The sequence below is a fragment of the Schistocerca americana genome, chromosome 1 (genome assembly GCF_021461395.2).
Source record: "Schistocerca americana isolate TAMUIC-IGC-003095 chromosome 1, iqSchAmer2.1, whole genome shotgun sequence".
Lineage (NCBI taxonomy): Eukaryota > Metazoa > Arthropoda > Insecta > Orthoptera > Acrididae > Schistocerca > Schistocerca americana.
Genome location: NC_060119.1, coordinates 1248052360 through 1248066222, shown reverse-complemented (window position 1 = coordinate 1248066222; position 13863 = coordinate 1248052360). Strand labels below are relative to the sequence as shown.

Sequence of the window (13863 nt, the reverse complement as noted above, 5' to 3'; positions counted from 1 at the left end):
GAGAAAATCAGAGACATAAAGAGCTTATGTAGTTCGACAGCAGTCGTTCTTCCTGAGCGCACTTTGCAAATGGGTCAGGGAAGGGGGGAGTAGTTAGTGGTACCAGAAGTACTCTCCGCCAAACACCGTAAGGAGGCTTGCAGAGTATAAGTGCAGAAATGGAGGTCGCACCTCAGAGAGTAGGAGTACCAAATTTACAGGAACGCTTCGGCGACACTACACGGTTCTTTGATAGAAAAACGCTGACTTCACAGAATATGAAGTTAAAGGGGCTCAGAGAAAGACTGCAACACAAGCCAACTAGAGGATGTCTAGATCTGATGCTTGGCGACGCCAATTAGTACCTAAAGGTTTTTACCACGAACTGGATCAGCTAGAAGATGTGACGGTACGTCACATAAATACTGACATTTTTATCGGTTGTAAGCAGTGAACAATATTGGGAAGTGTTAAGGGTGAACTAAAAATTGTTTGTAAACAGTTAACGTATTTTATGAATATAATTAGTATGTAAGACACAGTTAATGTTCTTGAAAAAAAAAAAAAACTGATATGCAGCGATAATTTAAAAGTAGCAGCTTTATTTAAAACGTGTCTATGAAAATAAAAAAGGGTCGCTAAGAGACGCGATTGTACGGACGTGGAGGACGGACGTACTGTATGGTACACACACTGTTTTGTTTCGCAATACGGAAGGCAGCCATTGAGCGGCTACACATATTTGATGTAAGTTATTCTGTATTCTGCCAAAATAAACTAATTATTGTTATCACAAAATGAATTTCTTTGTGATAGTTGTCACCTCAGCGGCTAATTATTTTTAATAAGCATTTTTTTCAGTAATTTTCGCTGCGGGAAGTTCATCTTCCGATGCAGCCTCTGGTCGGCCATTACGTGCGGAAGTATTAATCTATTTTTCAAAGTGTTAACAGTAACTGTAAATGCGAGAGATTTAGTTGTAAGAACCTTTCTAAATTGCAACAGATAATTAATTTAACGTCAAAGTTCATTTTTAAATTATACAGATTCCATGAGTTCAGTTAAGTTTTATCTTGGCCGCTCCAAAGCAACAATCGAATTTTTCTCGAGCCTTGCTTTGCAATCAATAAATAGAAATTAACTAAATTACATTCAATTCAGTTAATGGCAACTATATTTTAGTCATCACATTCAAAATCTAAAGTTGGTACATGAATAATAGCGGTCTTTCATGAACGCTTTTCGTATTTACTTATGCACGTAACTAAATATGATAAGAAAAGATAATATCCCTGAGAGAAAGAATCATGCTGATAAATTAAAAATAAAAGAAATATATAATATTTATATATATATATATATATGTATGTATATATATATATATATATATATATATATATATATATATATATATATACACGCAACAAAGACCACCAACAGGTACCAGCAAAAGAAGCATACATACACAACCGGGGTACACGGCACACATTCGCGGATTAAACTCGATAGAAAATGATGCATGAAGGCCGGCTGCTGATTATCCTCCCTCCGATCGCCTCACATGAATATTTTCTTTGCTTGCGTTTGGGCCACTGTCAGATCAAATAGTAAAGGATTAACTGTGGAATTTCCGTTATGAGGAAGTGAATTTGTTAAATATATAGTCTAATTAGTGGCTTGAGTGACAATTTCTGTACTTGAGAAACACAAAAAATAACAGAAACAGCAAAATAATCGAAAGCAATGGAAAGTCACAATTACTGCAGCCATTTCATCACTCGACGTCCTCTGGTTAATCAAAACATAGTCGTGTTGTGTCTGGTTTCCTCGATTGATTAGTGGTGTACTTCCGCATGTACTGCGTGTTGTAGTGTCATTTTATTTATTCCCAGCCGTATTCTTCGGGGGCTGCATGTTGTGCTGTTATGTGTACTCGCTGACTTACCTCCAACCGGAATATGATCCATCGGTCTTGCACCGCTGTTTATAACTGAGTTCATTTCTTAACGCCCATTTTGCCTTTTGATGTTCTTTTATTTTTCAAAGCTCGCACAGATATTGCGTGAAAAGCACATTCTCTCAGCGTTTCCGAGCTCTGGTGGATGTGACGACCGACGAGATCGCAATAAATTGAATGCCGTACCCCAAGTCATCTTTAAATTGAAAACTCCGTCCCGGTTTATGAACTTTTCCGACATTTTTATTTCGACAGACTCCTTAATTACGTTGTCCCATAAAATTGGTGTTTTCATCACGATACTGGACTCATCAGAGCTGGGATACGCTGAGACAATATGAGTTTCACAGAAAGTAAGTGAGGCCTCTGGAAAACAAAGGAGCATCAAAGGGCGTAGTGGTCGTGAAGAGACAATGAATTCGGCAATAGACAGCGGCGTGAGAAGAACAGTAGTTCACAGTGCGGTTGGAGTTTAGGTAGAAAATAAACATAACAGCTATACTCACAGCATCTCAAGAAGTCGTCCAGGTCGGTTGTCGAAATATTGTGCGTGAGATGGAAACAACAACACGGTTGAATACCCAGAAACCCAGTATGAATAAATCATGGACGACTAAAGTCTTTCAAAAATTTAAGGGTACGATTATGCAGACTGTAAATGATCCTAAACTGAGCTTGTTGTTGAGATAATTGTATATGTCGAGGACTGTGCTAGCTGTTTATAGTTACTTGTTACTGATGATGAGAGTATTGTAATCGAATCCAACAGAGAAAGTTAAACATTTGAAACTGCAAATAACAATTTCTTACAAATTATGAAATGAATTTCTTTAAACGGAACTTCAAATGTTCTGTACTGCACAAGTACTGACACACCGCTAGAAACAGTGAATAAAGAACATTCAGTAGAACCCAATATTCTAAATTATGAGGAGTTCACACTCGTAAGAATCTGAACTTTAAGCCACATGTAATAGATTTTAACCATGAGATCTACGCAACTTCGGGAAAAAGCAGACTTGGAGATGAAAATGTCCAATAATTCAGTTAATTTCCTGTTTTCCGTTACTTAGGTCTTAAGGAATGTTATTCACACAACACTTCATTGTGAAAGATAGTGTTCATTTGACAAAAATGTGTAATAAGAACAATATATACTGGCGAGTACAGAATCTTTAGTCGACAGCTCTTTAAATATCTGGCCTGACTGCCAACAGTGACTTGGGTACACATACTCTGTTGTGGAGTATGTAGTGGTAAACCACACAAGTAGTCATAAAAAGTGAAACTATAAGGAGGAATTACTCAACTTTAGTGTGTCATGGAAAGGAATGAAGTATTCAGTCATAAAAATCTTTAACCACTTACCTAATGGCGTGCCAAAGAAAATCAACAATAAAATAAATTTCAAACACAAAATCATATATACTTGACAACTCCTTTTGTTACATGGAAGAATTCTGAATGTGTAATACCATAATGTGTGTGTGTGTGTGTGTGTGTGTGTGTGTGTGTGTGTGTGAGAGAGAGAGAGAGAGAGAGAAGAGAGTGAGAGGGAGGGAGGGAGAGAGAGAGAGAGAGAGAGAGAGAGAGAGAGAGAGAGAGAGAGAGAGGGAGAGAGAGAGAGAGAGAGAGCGAGATCATGTAGCCTGCATTTTCCCATGTTTCTCACTGCGACACTGAGTTAACTAACATGTTACATAGCACAGAGAAAAGATGCCAATAAATTTAAGTGCTATTCAGAGTTGATGCACCTGTTGTTATGGATGATGAGACCCTGATAAAATGCACCTAAAAGGTATAGTTATGTGTACTATTTGTATTAACAACTCTTTAATTGACGTGTCAGCAACCAAAAAATCTTTCATTTTTTGTGTATATATTCATGTATAACGGTCATTCATGGTTTCTGGTGCCACTGTGTAAACTTTTACCGCTGCACGTATCTAAAGGAGATCGTAATATTTCGACAGATTACAAGTCAAAACTTTTTGGGTTTTCGGCGATACTTTGTGGGCTATACACATCACTTCCTCTCACTATTCTTTGCCCTCCCAGTCACAAACACAATATTCGTATTTAAGTTTTTCTTTGCTTGGCAATAATACTCAGCAGCTATTATATACCAATTATTAACGCATTTTTTGTATTTTATTGTGACAGGAACGAAGTCCTTGCAATACTTACAGGGTCATAACGTCGGATATTCGTTGTAACTGTACCTGTACATTAATTTATAGCTCCTTATACGTTGTGTATATTTGCAGTATATTGATTCTGAGGGTAACCCCTTCTCCACTCTCAGAGAAAGGAGAAAAAACAGTGTAGTCAGGCGTTTTTCTTTTAGTAATGTGTATTTTTTTATTTAGTACGAACATGGCTCTGAGCACTATGGGACTTAACATCTGAGGTCATTAGTCCCCTAGAACTTAAGAACTAGTTAAACCTAACTAACCTAAGGACGTCACACACATCCTTGCCCGAAGCAGGATTCGAACCTGCGACCGTAGCGGTCGCGCGGCTCCAGACTGAAGCGCCTAGTATGAACATGGCCTAGTATTTTAGTAAGAGGACAAAGTTTTTAACAGGGTCAGAACTGAAACCTTTAACGCTACTTACATGTCGCCATTCGTCTTCCAGTATATTAAATATACTCCATACCGTTTGGTTCCTCACCACCCTGCTTCCCCCCCCCCCCCCCCCCCCCCACCCAACACAAACTATCATTTCGGCGCCCTTGGTGGTAGTATGTGATGTTGTTGGGTGGTACTACCCAGGTGCAAGCACGATCTTGAATATCTTTGGGTGCATGTCTGCACTATACACATGATGTCCTTGATACTTATTTACATAATTTTCCTAGTAGAATGAGTGATGTTTTTCCTAGACAAGACAATGATGCTTGATCATGAAAGAGTCGTGTTTTTGAAGAATATCTCCCACTTCAAGAAAATGAGCCAGTGGAGCATCCCAATCTCAATAACAGAGCACCAACATGGCATTCATTTTGTAAGAAGGTCAGTAGCACCAACAATAACAACATTGAACATTACTCTCATGTTTTATTTTCTGTCTGTGGTAATCACACTCAGTAATGACGTTTTTTGAACAACACTAAAGAGACAGTCAGTTTTTATATTTAATGTGCATTTAAAAATTCGAAACCGGAGTTTCAGGTTTTGTTTGTATTGTGTTATGTCCTCCATACGTCAACTAAGAAGATAATTAATGATGCATTATTTTTTGAGTTATTGTTATTTTTGTGACAATTTTTTTATAAAATGTGTAGGTTCAGAGACAGAAAGCTTGTATCAGATGAAATTAAGTAGCTTAACATTGTCTATTACAGATTTTAATAATTCTATTGCAACGACCAAGGCATTGTCAATATTTGATTATATGGGCTTTAGTTGTTATTCTTTTTATTTATTGGATTTCATAGGTTGTCTGGGTCGTCGCTTATCACTGTGTTATAAGTACTCACTTCTTACTTGTTAAATCAGCACCTGAAGATGGGATGGAGATGTTAACGGTTCCAGCATGTTGCCAATCATCCATGAGGCTGGTAGCTTTCTTATACTGTATAAGGTATCCCATTAAGGTGCTGTGCCCATCGAAGGGAGGGTGCCAGGACAGGCGAACTGACCTACTGTTCACTTCAACCACTTCAACGTCCAATGGTGGATCAGGAGGTTCTACAAAACAGAATAATAAGCTTGTCAACAATCATTAATTTAACAGACTTAAAGCAACAAAGACTATCTCTTAAATCATATCAGTAATATTTCTTTCAGTTCAGAGATATTTTCAACAGGCATCAAACAAGTGAAAAGTAAAAGCATATCATACATAGGATGATGCCTCACAAAGAAAATAATAAACTAGTAACATAGTTACTCAGTTCCTCTTAGCTTACAGAAAGAGAATTCAGGAAACGTAATGTAACTCCTTCAGAAAGAATATGATTTATGTGAATCTGATCAGTGGATTCTAGGGAGAGGAAAAAAGATCAACTTGTTTCTGACCTCCCAGAGCAAGTTCTTATTGTTAAACATCATGAAAACCTAAACTAAGGGGTATTGCTAAATTTATCTTACGTTTTTGATTTGGTTGTCTATGATCTCTTGTGTGAAACTGAATTGTTAAGTTGTTCCATTAGTTGTGCACAACTAGTTGATTCCATATGTTTTTACCAGGCAATAGAGTGTAAAAAGTCACGAAAATTACGTTTCCTCACATAGTAAAATAAGTATTGGGCCTCTCAGGGGTCATTCCTATATCGTCTATTATTTATAAAACTCCCAGAGTATCATATCAAGAATCAGAGGCAGTTTCAGGGTTGATTTTAAATCATATTGGTCATGTTTCCAGGGCTCTCGGGTGTACAGCCGGATATTATCATCGATGTCCCACGCTATTTCGGCGAATAACCTTTCCGCCATCATCAGGTGGTTCTGAATGAATGGCCTGTCTGCTCATTGAGCAATGACACATACGCTGAGAAAGCCTCTGATCACATATAATACTTGTCATTTTATTAAAGTACACAATACAGGTAATTTAGGATGAACAATCTCTTTGATTACAGAAGCAGCAATGTTGGTGGATTGGTAATAAATGCCAAGTTGGCATGATGTGTGGCTCTAGAGATACGAGAACAATAACAATGTACAATATTCTTAGAAACAAGTGGATACTGCATTGAGCAACAAAGGTTTTGGAAGTATGGACAAATGGCCATCTAAGTTGAGAAAACATTTGGAACTATTGAAATGAATATTCTACAAATGTCATGTTTAAGAGTATGATCTTGAAACACTATTATGTGGTTACTACCCAAATATGCAGAAAAAAACACAAAATATGATGTGCAATTTAGGGAATTTTGGTTTCTACAAAAAAGTATTGTTTAAAATAAAAACTGTAACAATACATGAAATTTATTTGGATATAGACAGTCATGAAAAGCAGTTTTTAATGAATTTAAAATGATGAGTTACCAGTTAAATACTGTACTGTTTCTGAAATGGCATTTCAAAACTCCATATGGACCCAAGTTCATCATTAGAAATAGAAATGGTCTTTAAAGTCAAGTACATGAAAAGGCCCTACATAAAAAAATGCTGCATGCACCTAAAATAATCGTCAGTATATTTAAAAAAAAAACACTCTGTCTACAGGCCACAAGTGGCCCATCGGGACCATCCGAACGCCGTGTCATCCTCAGGGCGGATATGGATAGGAGGGGCGTGGGGTCAGCACACCGCTCTCCCAGTCCTTATGATGGTATTTTTGAGCGAAGCCGCTACTATTCGGTCGAGTAGCTCCTCAATGGGCATCTCGAGGCTGAGTGCACCCCGAAAAATGGCAACAGTGCGTGGCGTCCTGGATGGTCACCCATCTAAGTGCCGGCCACGCCCGACAGCGCTTAAATTCAGTGATCTCACGGGAACCAGTGTATCCACTACGGCAAGGTCGTTGCCCATCGGTACTTTCAGCAGAATGAAATTAAAATTAAATTTTCAGTTTGTAGTCTTTACTAAAATGTTCTGATAAATCATCAGTATCTACTGCTTCTGGTTTCATTACGAAATATTAATGTTAAAGTGTGTGGACGACAAGCATCGTTACATACGAAATTGGTTGAGGAAAGGAGAGACACACAAAAACAAGCTGACATAAAAAGTATTCAATTTCTGCTATCTAATTATCTTTCTTGGAAAGTGGTACATCAATTACTTAAATATTTATAGTGAAAAACTTTTCATATTTTAAAAAATAGATGTATGTAGTTACAATAAGTCAAGTGGCAAATATTATCACAATAATAGTAAATAAATGAAATGTGAAGAAACCAATATTGATGGATACGACCCATACAAGATCAGTATAAAAAATAGAAAAACTGCATGTAGCGTTCTCTAACTATGAAGTACAGATACATATTTACGCATTTAAAACTAATATTCACCTTTATTCAGATATTTCTGTACTGCTGTAATGCACATATGCCATATCACTATATAAAACTAACCAACGTAAAACAGTTATTATAATAACGTAACAAATTAGAATCCAGTGGAAGTGGACGAAATGTGAAACATACAGTGGTGGAGGAAGAATGGCTATACTGGATACTAGAGCTTTTAGGAGTATATGCTGTTGACTGATTTTCGCTATGTACGATGACTGGAACTTTAATAGTGGTTAATGTTTATTTACAACTTATAGAAAATAGATAAATGTTTCATTTTTACTGTCCTTCAGAGCAGTCAACAGAATTGTGCATAACCAGTTGTCAGTGATATGGAACTCGTAGGATAGTTGTGTTGATAGTTCGAGAGGAGCGGTCTATTCCCCTAATCTCTGTAACAGTTCTGAAACGAATGCCAAGAAGTGCTTCCCTCATCTTAGGAATCAACTTCAAATCACAAGGACTTACGTCCTGGGACTGTGGTGGATTGCAGGCTGTGTTCCAAAAAGAAACGGTGACACTTTCTGCACGATCCATCCATCATTTTATAGGACAATGCCGGGTCTCGTGTGGCACCAACTTGCGACTGATTTGGTCGGTCGATGGGGCTTGATTTCTGAGGTGAAGGAACCACTTTTTGGCATTCGTTTCAGAACTGTCCAGAGATTTGTAAGGAAGTAGACCGCTCCACTCGATGTATCAACACATCTGGCACTGCTAAATGTGTCCTACGACTTCCACATTGCTGGCAAGGGGTTATAAAATGGGTCTAAACACTATGGGATTTAACATCTGAGGTCAACAGTCCCATAGACTTAGAACTACTTAAATATAACTAACCTAAGGACATCACATACATCCATGCCCGAGGCATGATTCGAACCTGCGACCATAGCAGCAGCGCGGTTCCGGACTGAAGCGCCTAGAACCGCTCTGTCACAGCGGATGGCTGCAAGGGGTTACACACAATGCTGGTGACTACTCTCAAGGATGAGAAAACTTCAAAACATGTGTCTGCATTGTGTAAGTTGTAAATAACTATTTGCCACTATTAAAGTTTAAACCCTCGTAAATAAACCGATACCATGATCAATGAGACATTAGAAAGAATTCCTGGAATTGTGTTTTCTGTCTTAAAATTTAATTATAATTTTGTTGTGTCAGTGGCAAAAAATTAGCTAAGCCTATTGTTGTATTCCTTAATATCAGATTTGATGTGCACTTAGCTAATATCATCATAAACATTGTTACGTTAGACGCACGCAAAAGACGTAGCAATATAGAAAACTCATGTGGCTTGGGTCCTTTTTCTTTGCCTTATGACGTGGTACGATAGAAAACTTACATGTAAACGTTGCCAACAGATATGTATGGATTGACCTGTGAGCTGAAGTCGCTAGATACACATTAGAATGTCAACTGACCGACCGCGAAAGCCTACGAAATTATGTTGGTAACATGATGAATGACTAATGGTTCAAATGGTTCAAATGGCTCTGAGCACTATGCGACTTAACTTCTGAGGTCATCAGTCACCTATAACGTAGAACTAATTAAACCTAAATAACCTAAGGACATCACACACATCCATGCCGGAGGCAGGATTTGAACCTGCGACCGTATCGGTTCCGAACTGCAGCACCTAGAACCGCACGGCCACGTCGGCCGGCGAATGACTAATGCCAGAATGATTGTGCTCTCTAGCAGAAACAGATCACCCACCACCTACCATAGTGCAATCAGCTGAGTGTGTGCAATCAGTTACGTGTAAGGATCAGTGAGACGATCTTTGTGCTAATAGCAGGTATTTGACTCGTTTGTACTACAATGTAAGAGAGAGACTTACCAATAGCTGACGTGTACCGTTGACTGAATACCTGTGTGTATGTTATTATGCAAAGGCAAATCATTATTATTGTGGTATTATGGTTCATCAGAAAGGTAGTAAATATCCCTTTAAATTACTCTGACTAAAAGAATCTTTCATAATTTTAATTTTAACTTAACCTTGTAACGCCGGAAATGCATATCCTTCTATTTCCATCTATTGTACTATAAATTTTTTTCCTTATTTTGTTACCTGAATATATGACATTTCTGTGCCTTTATATATTGTAATTGTTTTACTATTTGTATATATATATATATATATATATATATATATATATATATATATATATATATTAATATGTATATATATATTTATGCATTTATGTCAATGTATAATTGGTTTGTTTTGTAAATATTATTTGTATTTTTACGCTGGGTCTTGCCTAGGGAAAACTATGCTATCGAACGAATACATCGATAGGTCGTGTGGAAAACCAAAGTGTGTAGGATCTTTGGTAGGGTGAACTCTGCCGCGTGGAGCGCGGACAGAGCAGAGGAGTCTGGCTGGGGTGGTGCAGTGGAGCAGGTGTGTTGTGTGAAGTTCCCGCGAGTTGCTGCGCTTTCGGGGTTTGGCAGCATGTAATTGCGCTCGACTTGCGATGATAGTTTCTGACACGGTGTCGCGGACGGGAAGCATTAGCTGGCGCACATCAAGAGCCCGTTTCGCCTGGTGACCGTGTCGAGAAGAAGGCGCGCCAACATCCAGCTTCTGCAACAGCGACGGCCGACAATGAGTGACTGTCGCCACCTCCTCGATCGACGACTTCAAACCTTCAATCAACCAACAAGGAAGACTGGAAGCACGTAAAGTTTTAGAACTGTATGGCAGACCTCAGCTTTTCAAACTTTTAAAATTGTTGCATCACAAAATTACAGCAACTTAGCATGAACGTTTGTTGCTCATTGTCCCAATTGCATTACCAAGCAGGGTCCCTTCCTTTTCCGGAATGAACCCGAGTGTCGTTGAAATTCAAACGTCAGCATCATTCTATTGCACTGCTTTAATTTCAAAGTTCAGTTAAGATATTCATAGCTGGCTACAATATTTAGATTGCACAAGCACAAATTAAGAGTGCGAGTTTTGTTACCGTATTTTAGCTTACCTGTGACTGCAGCTCAGCTTGGTACGTACTAAATTTTACTACTGTTAATTGTTCAGAATCATTTAATTCAAGTTCAAAGTTAAATCTCTTATTTCTAAATTGCGTAGATTCAAGTAGTTTTTGAAATGATTGTTGAGGTAGTCCAAGACTAACCGTATTTTACTGAATTTTGATGTGCTTCAGAAAGAAAGCTCACTATTAACTTCAGTCACTAAATTAACTTTCGATTTTCCGGTTTTATTAATTCTTTTGCTAAATTAAGTCAGAGTGTAGCGAAATTTATTACTTCTGACAAACTTTCAGTTTTCACACTACATGTGTCAACCTTCAGTTGCCACGCTTCTAGTGCTAATTATATGTGTAGTAACCTTTCTTTTTTCAGTTACTATAGTAACTGTCCTTAGGACTGGCGACCGTAATTTCCCCCAAATCTCAAATATCTAATTACCGCTAGTTAATTGTTAACGTAACGGCCGCACATTTACTTTCTTTATTAACTTTACCCCTTTTCAAAATTAATTTCCACCAGTTTCATTAGCATTTTTCCTTTCATTTAGATGTAACCCCTTCCTCCCTCTTTACCGACAAATTAACTTAGGTGACGATTGCTTTTCCCAAATTTCATTAGGTACACGCAGTTTAATTTTTCACTGTCATTAAGGTCGATAAGTGAGGGGGAGGTTACAACCTCCAGATTTGTCAGAAGCTGGTGTGATTCAAATAAGTCACACTGCCACAGCTACTGCTCACAAGCGTCTGGATTAGATGGTTTAATGGATCTCCTTTTGGAAAGTTCAGAACCTTTCCATTAGAACCGAAACCATTATAGTGCTATGGAGCTGTTGGCAATGTCTGAGTCAGTGAAGTCTTTACCTATATAAAAGTTCTGTGTGAAATATTTCAGAACATTTAAGAAGTCTGGCCTGTAATAGTAAGTAGCTGAGGATGCATGGATGTGGCAGCCGTTACCTTGGACAGCCAAGCGGACCAGCAGCTCGCTGTGGCCAAAGACGTTCCCCGCTTCACACACGTAGAGGCCGGAGTCCTGCCTGTCAGCCTGGTCGATCACCAGCTGAGCCTGCAGTCCCGTAGCCGTCTTCATTTCTGACATGCTGAGTCTGCCAGCAGCCCAAACGAATGTTATCAGTGTCCAAGCACTGAGGAAACCTTGTACATGTTTTCCCAGTAATCTGTTTTTCAGGTTAACCAAGCAACAAAATGAAACATATGGAACTGGAGGTAATCAATATGTTTTCAAGAAGTGAAGTCCCACAGCTCTAATAAACATTTGAAAATATCATACTACCACCTTGAGCTGCTGTTAAAATCTTTCACTTGCACAACCAGTTTCAGTCTAACCATTATCAGGTTCATAAAAGTATTCACAGCACCACGTTAAGTGAAATATAAAATCATTGTGGTTAGGTAATAGAACCATGATCATATGGTGACACAAATTACATCGTCTATCTATAAAAACTGTGCTAGGTAGTGTACTCATTCATATTATAACTGGAATCAGCGTCAACGCTGTGAACAGATTCATACCACATCTGACGATAATGATTTTATATTTCGTCTGACATGACACTGTGAATGTTTTTATGAACCTGATAAGCGCCAGACGACTGAAACTGGTTGTGCAAGCAAAGAATTTTACCAGTAGCTCATGGTCGTAATATTAGGTTTTTCAGAAGGTAATCAGTTATCAATTTAAGCCCAGTCTACATGATGTTTAAATAATCAGAAGGTGACTTGACGATGGAGGTTTCCTTTAATTATTACTATGTTTAATTTCTCTTTCCAGTTGTTGTTTCACAGTTTATCATGTGTACCTTTGTAGCTAACTATAGTACAATTTTATTAATAGCAAACATAAAAGAATATATAATTTTAATTATATTTACGTTTTCTTAACTGGTTTAGAATGGTTTAAAATTATGATAATAATGTTAGTGGTACTGGTTTATAGAATATATTCAATACAGACTGTGAGGCAGCTAAGACGGGGGAACCAAAAGTATCCATAATGAGTGAATAAATCAAAGTATGAATTTCGCTGTTTCACAGCGCCAATATAGCAAATTTTCTGACTGACATAATTTTTACTGCCTTCTAGCAGCTGAATTATGTCAGCGGCATTTTTTTTTATTTGAATGGTACTGTAAGATCTTCCTGTGGTACTGGAAAAGCCTTCAAAGAGGACTTCAGCGAAATAATATACGTGAAATTTGATCAAGTAGTAACAAGATAACAGCGCTGCTTAACAACGTCTCGCCTTCGGGAGAAGTGAACTACAAACGCCTGCCCCTTCCACATTACCCTCTATAACTTGAGAAAAGACGGACCTCCATCTATTTAACTGTTATAAATATTTTTGTTGAGCCTGCAGTAGCTGTCTCAATCTGTGTATATTTGTGAGTGCAAGTGCGTATGTGTATTTTGATACAAAAAGGGTAAACAACATAGATGATCGTTTTTTACATAATTAAATTACGATTATGCGAGTCTAGCCCGTCATAAAGATTTAGCACGCCTTTGCACATGCACTTACCTGTAACTGTGGTGCAGACGTTGCCCCCTGAACAACCAGTTGACTTGTATGGGGTGGTCTCCTCTGACGTCACATTTCAGTGTCACCTGCTGACCGCGGCGGGCTGTCACATTCTTCTCCATCACGTCAAACCTCACCGGTTCTGGACAGGAAAGCATTCGTGTTACAGACACAATAATTATACGCTAACTTCTATACGAGTAATGCAGTAGTTGACAAGGAAGTGACCGGACATCTTATAGTGCACACTCTTATACGGTGCGTCCACCCTTCACCTCTATATCGTCTTGAACTCTACTGGGGCACATTCAGTGAGGTATCGGAATGTCTGCGGAGGTTTTGCAGCCCATTCTTCCGTAAGAGCCGAAACCAGACGAGGCAGTTATATCGGACACTGCGGTATCGG

At 38.3% G+C, this 13863-nt stretch overlaps 1 protein-coding gene across 1 annotated transcript in view; it reads right to left on the bottom strand.

Annotated features, from left to right (window-relative positions):
• The window catches only part of LOC124598566 (Down syndrome cell adhesion molecule-like protein Dscam2), a 366134-nt gene that overhangs the window by 132135 nt on the left and 220136 nt on the right, over positions 1-13863 (bottom strand). Inside the window, exons 14-16 of the mRNA XM_047136009.1 lie at positions 13458-13599; positions 11873-12021; positions 5421-5631 (exon numbers count right to left, since the gene is read on the bottom strand). Of these exons, the coding sequence (XP_046991965.1) occupies positions 5421-5631; positions 11873-12021; positions 13458-13599 (502 nt within the window). The remainder of the gene's footprint in view (positions 1-5420; positions 5632-11872; positions 12022-13457; positions 13600-13863) is intronic.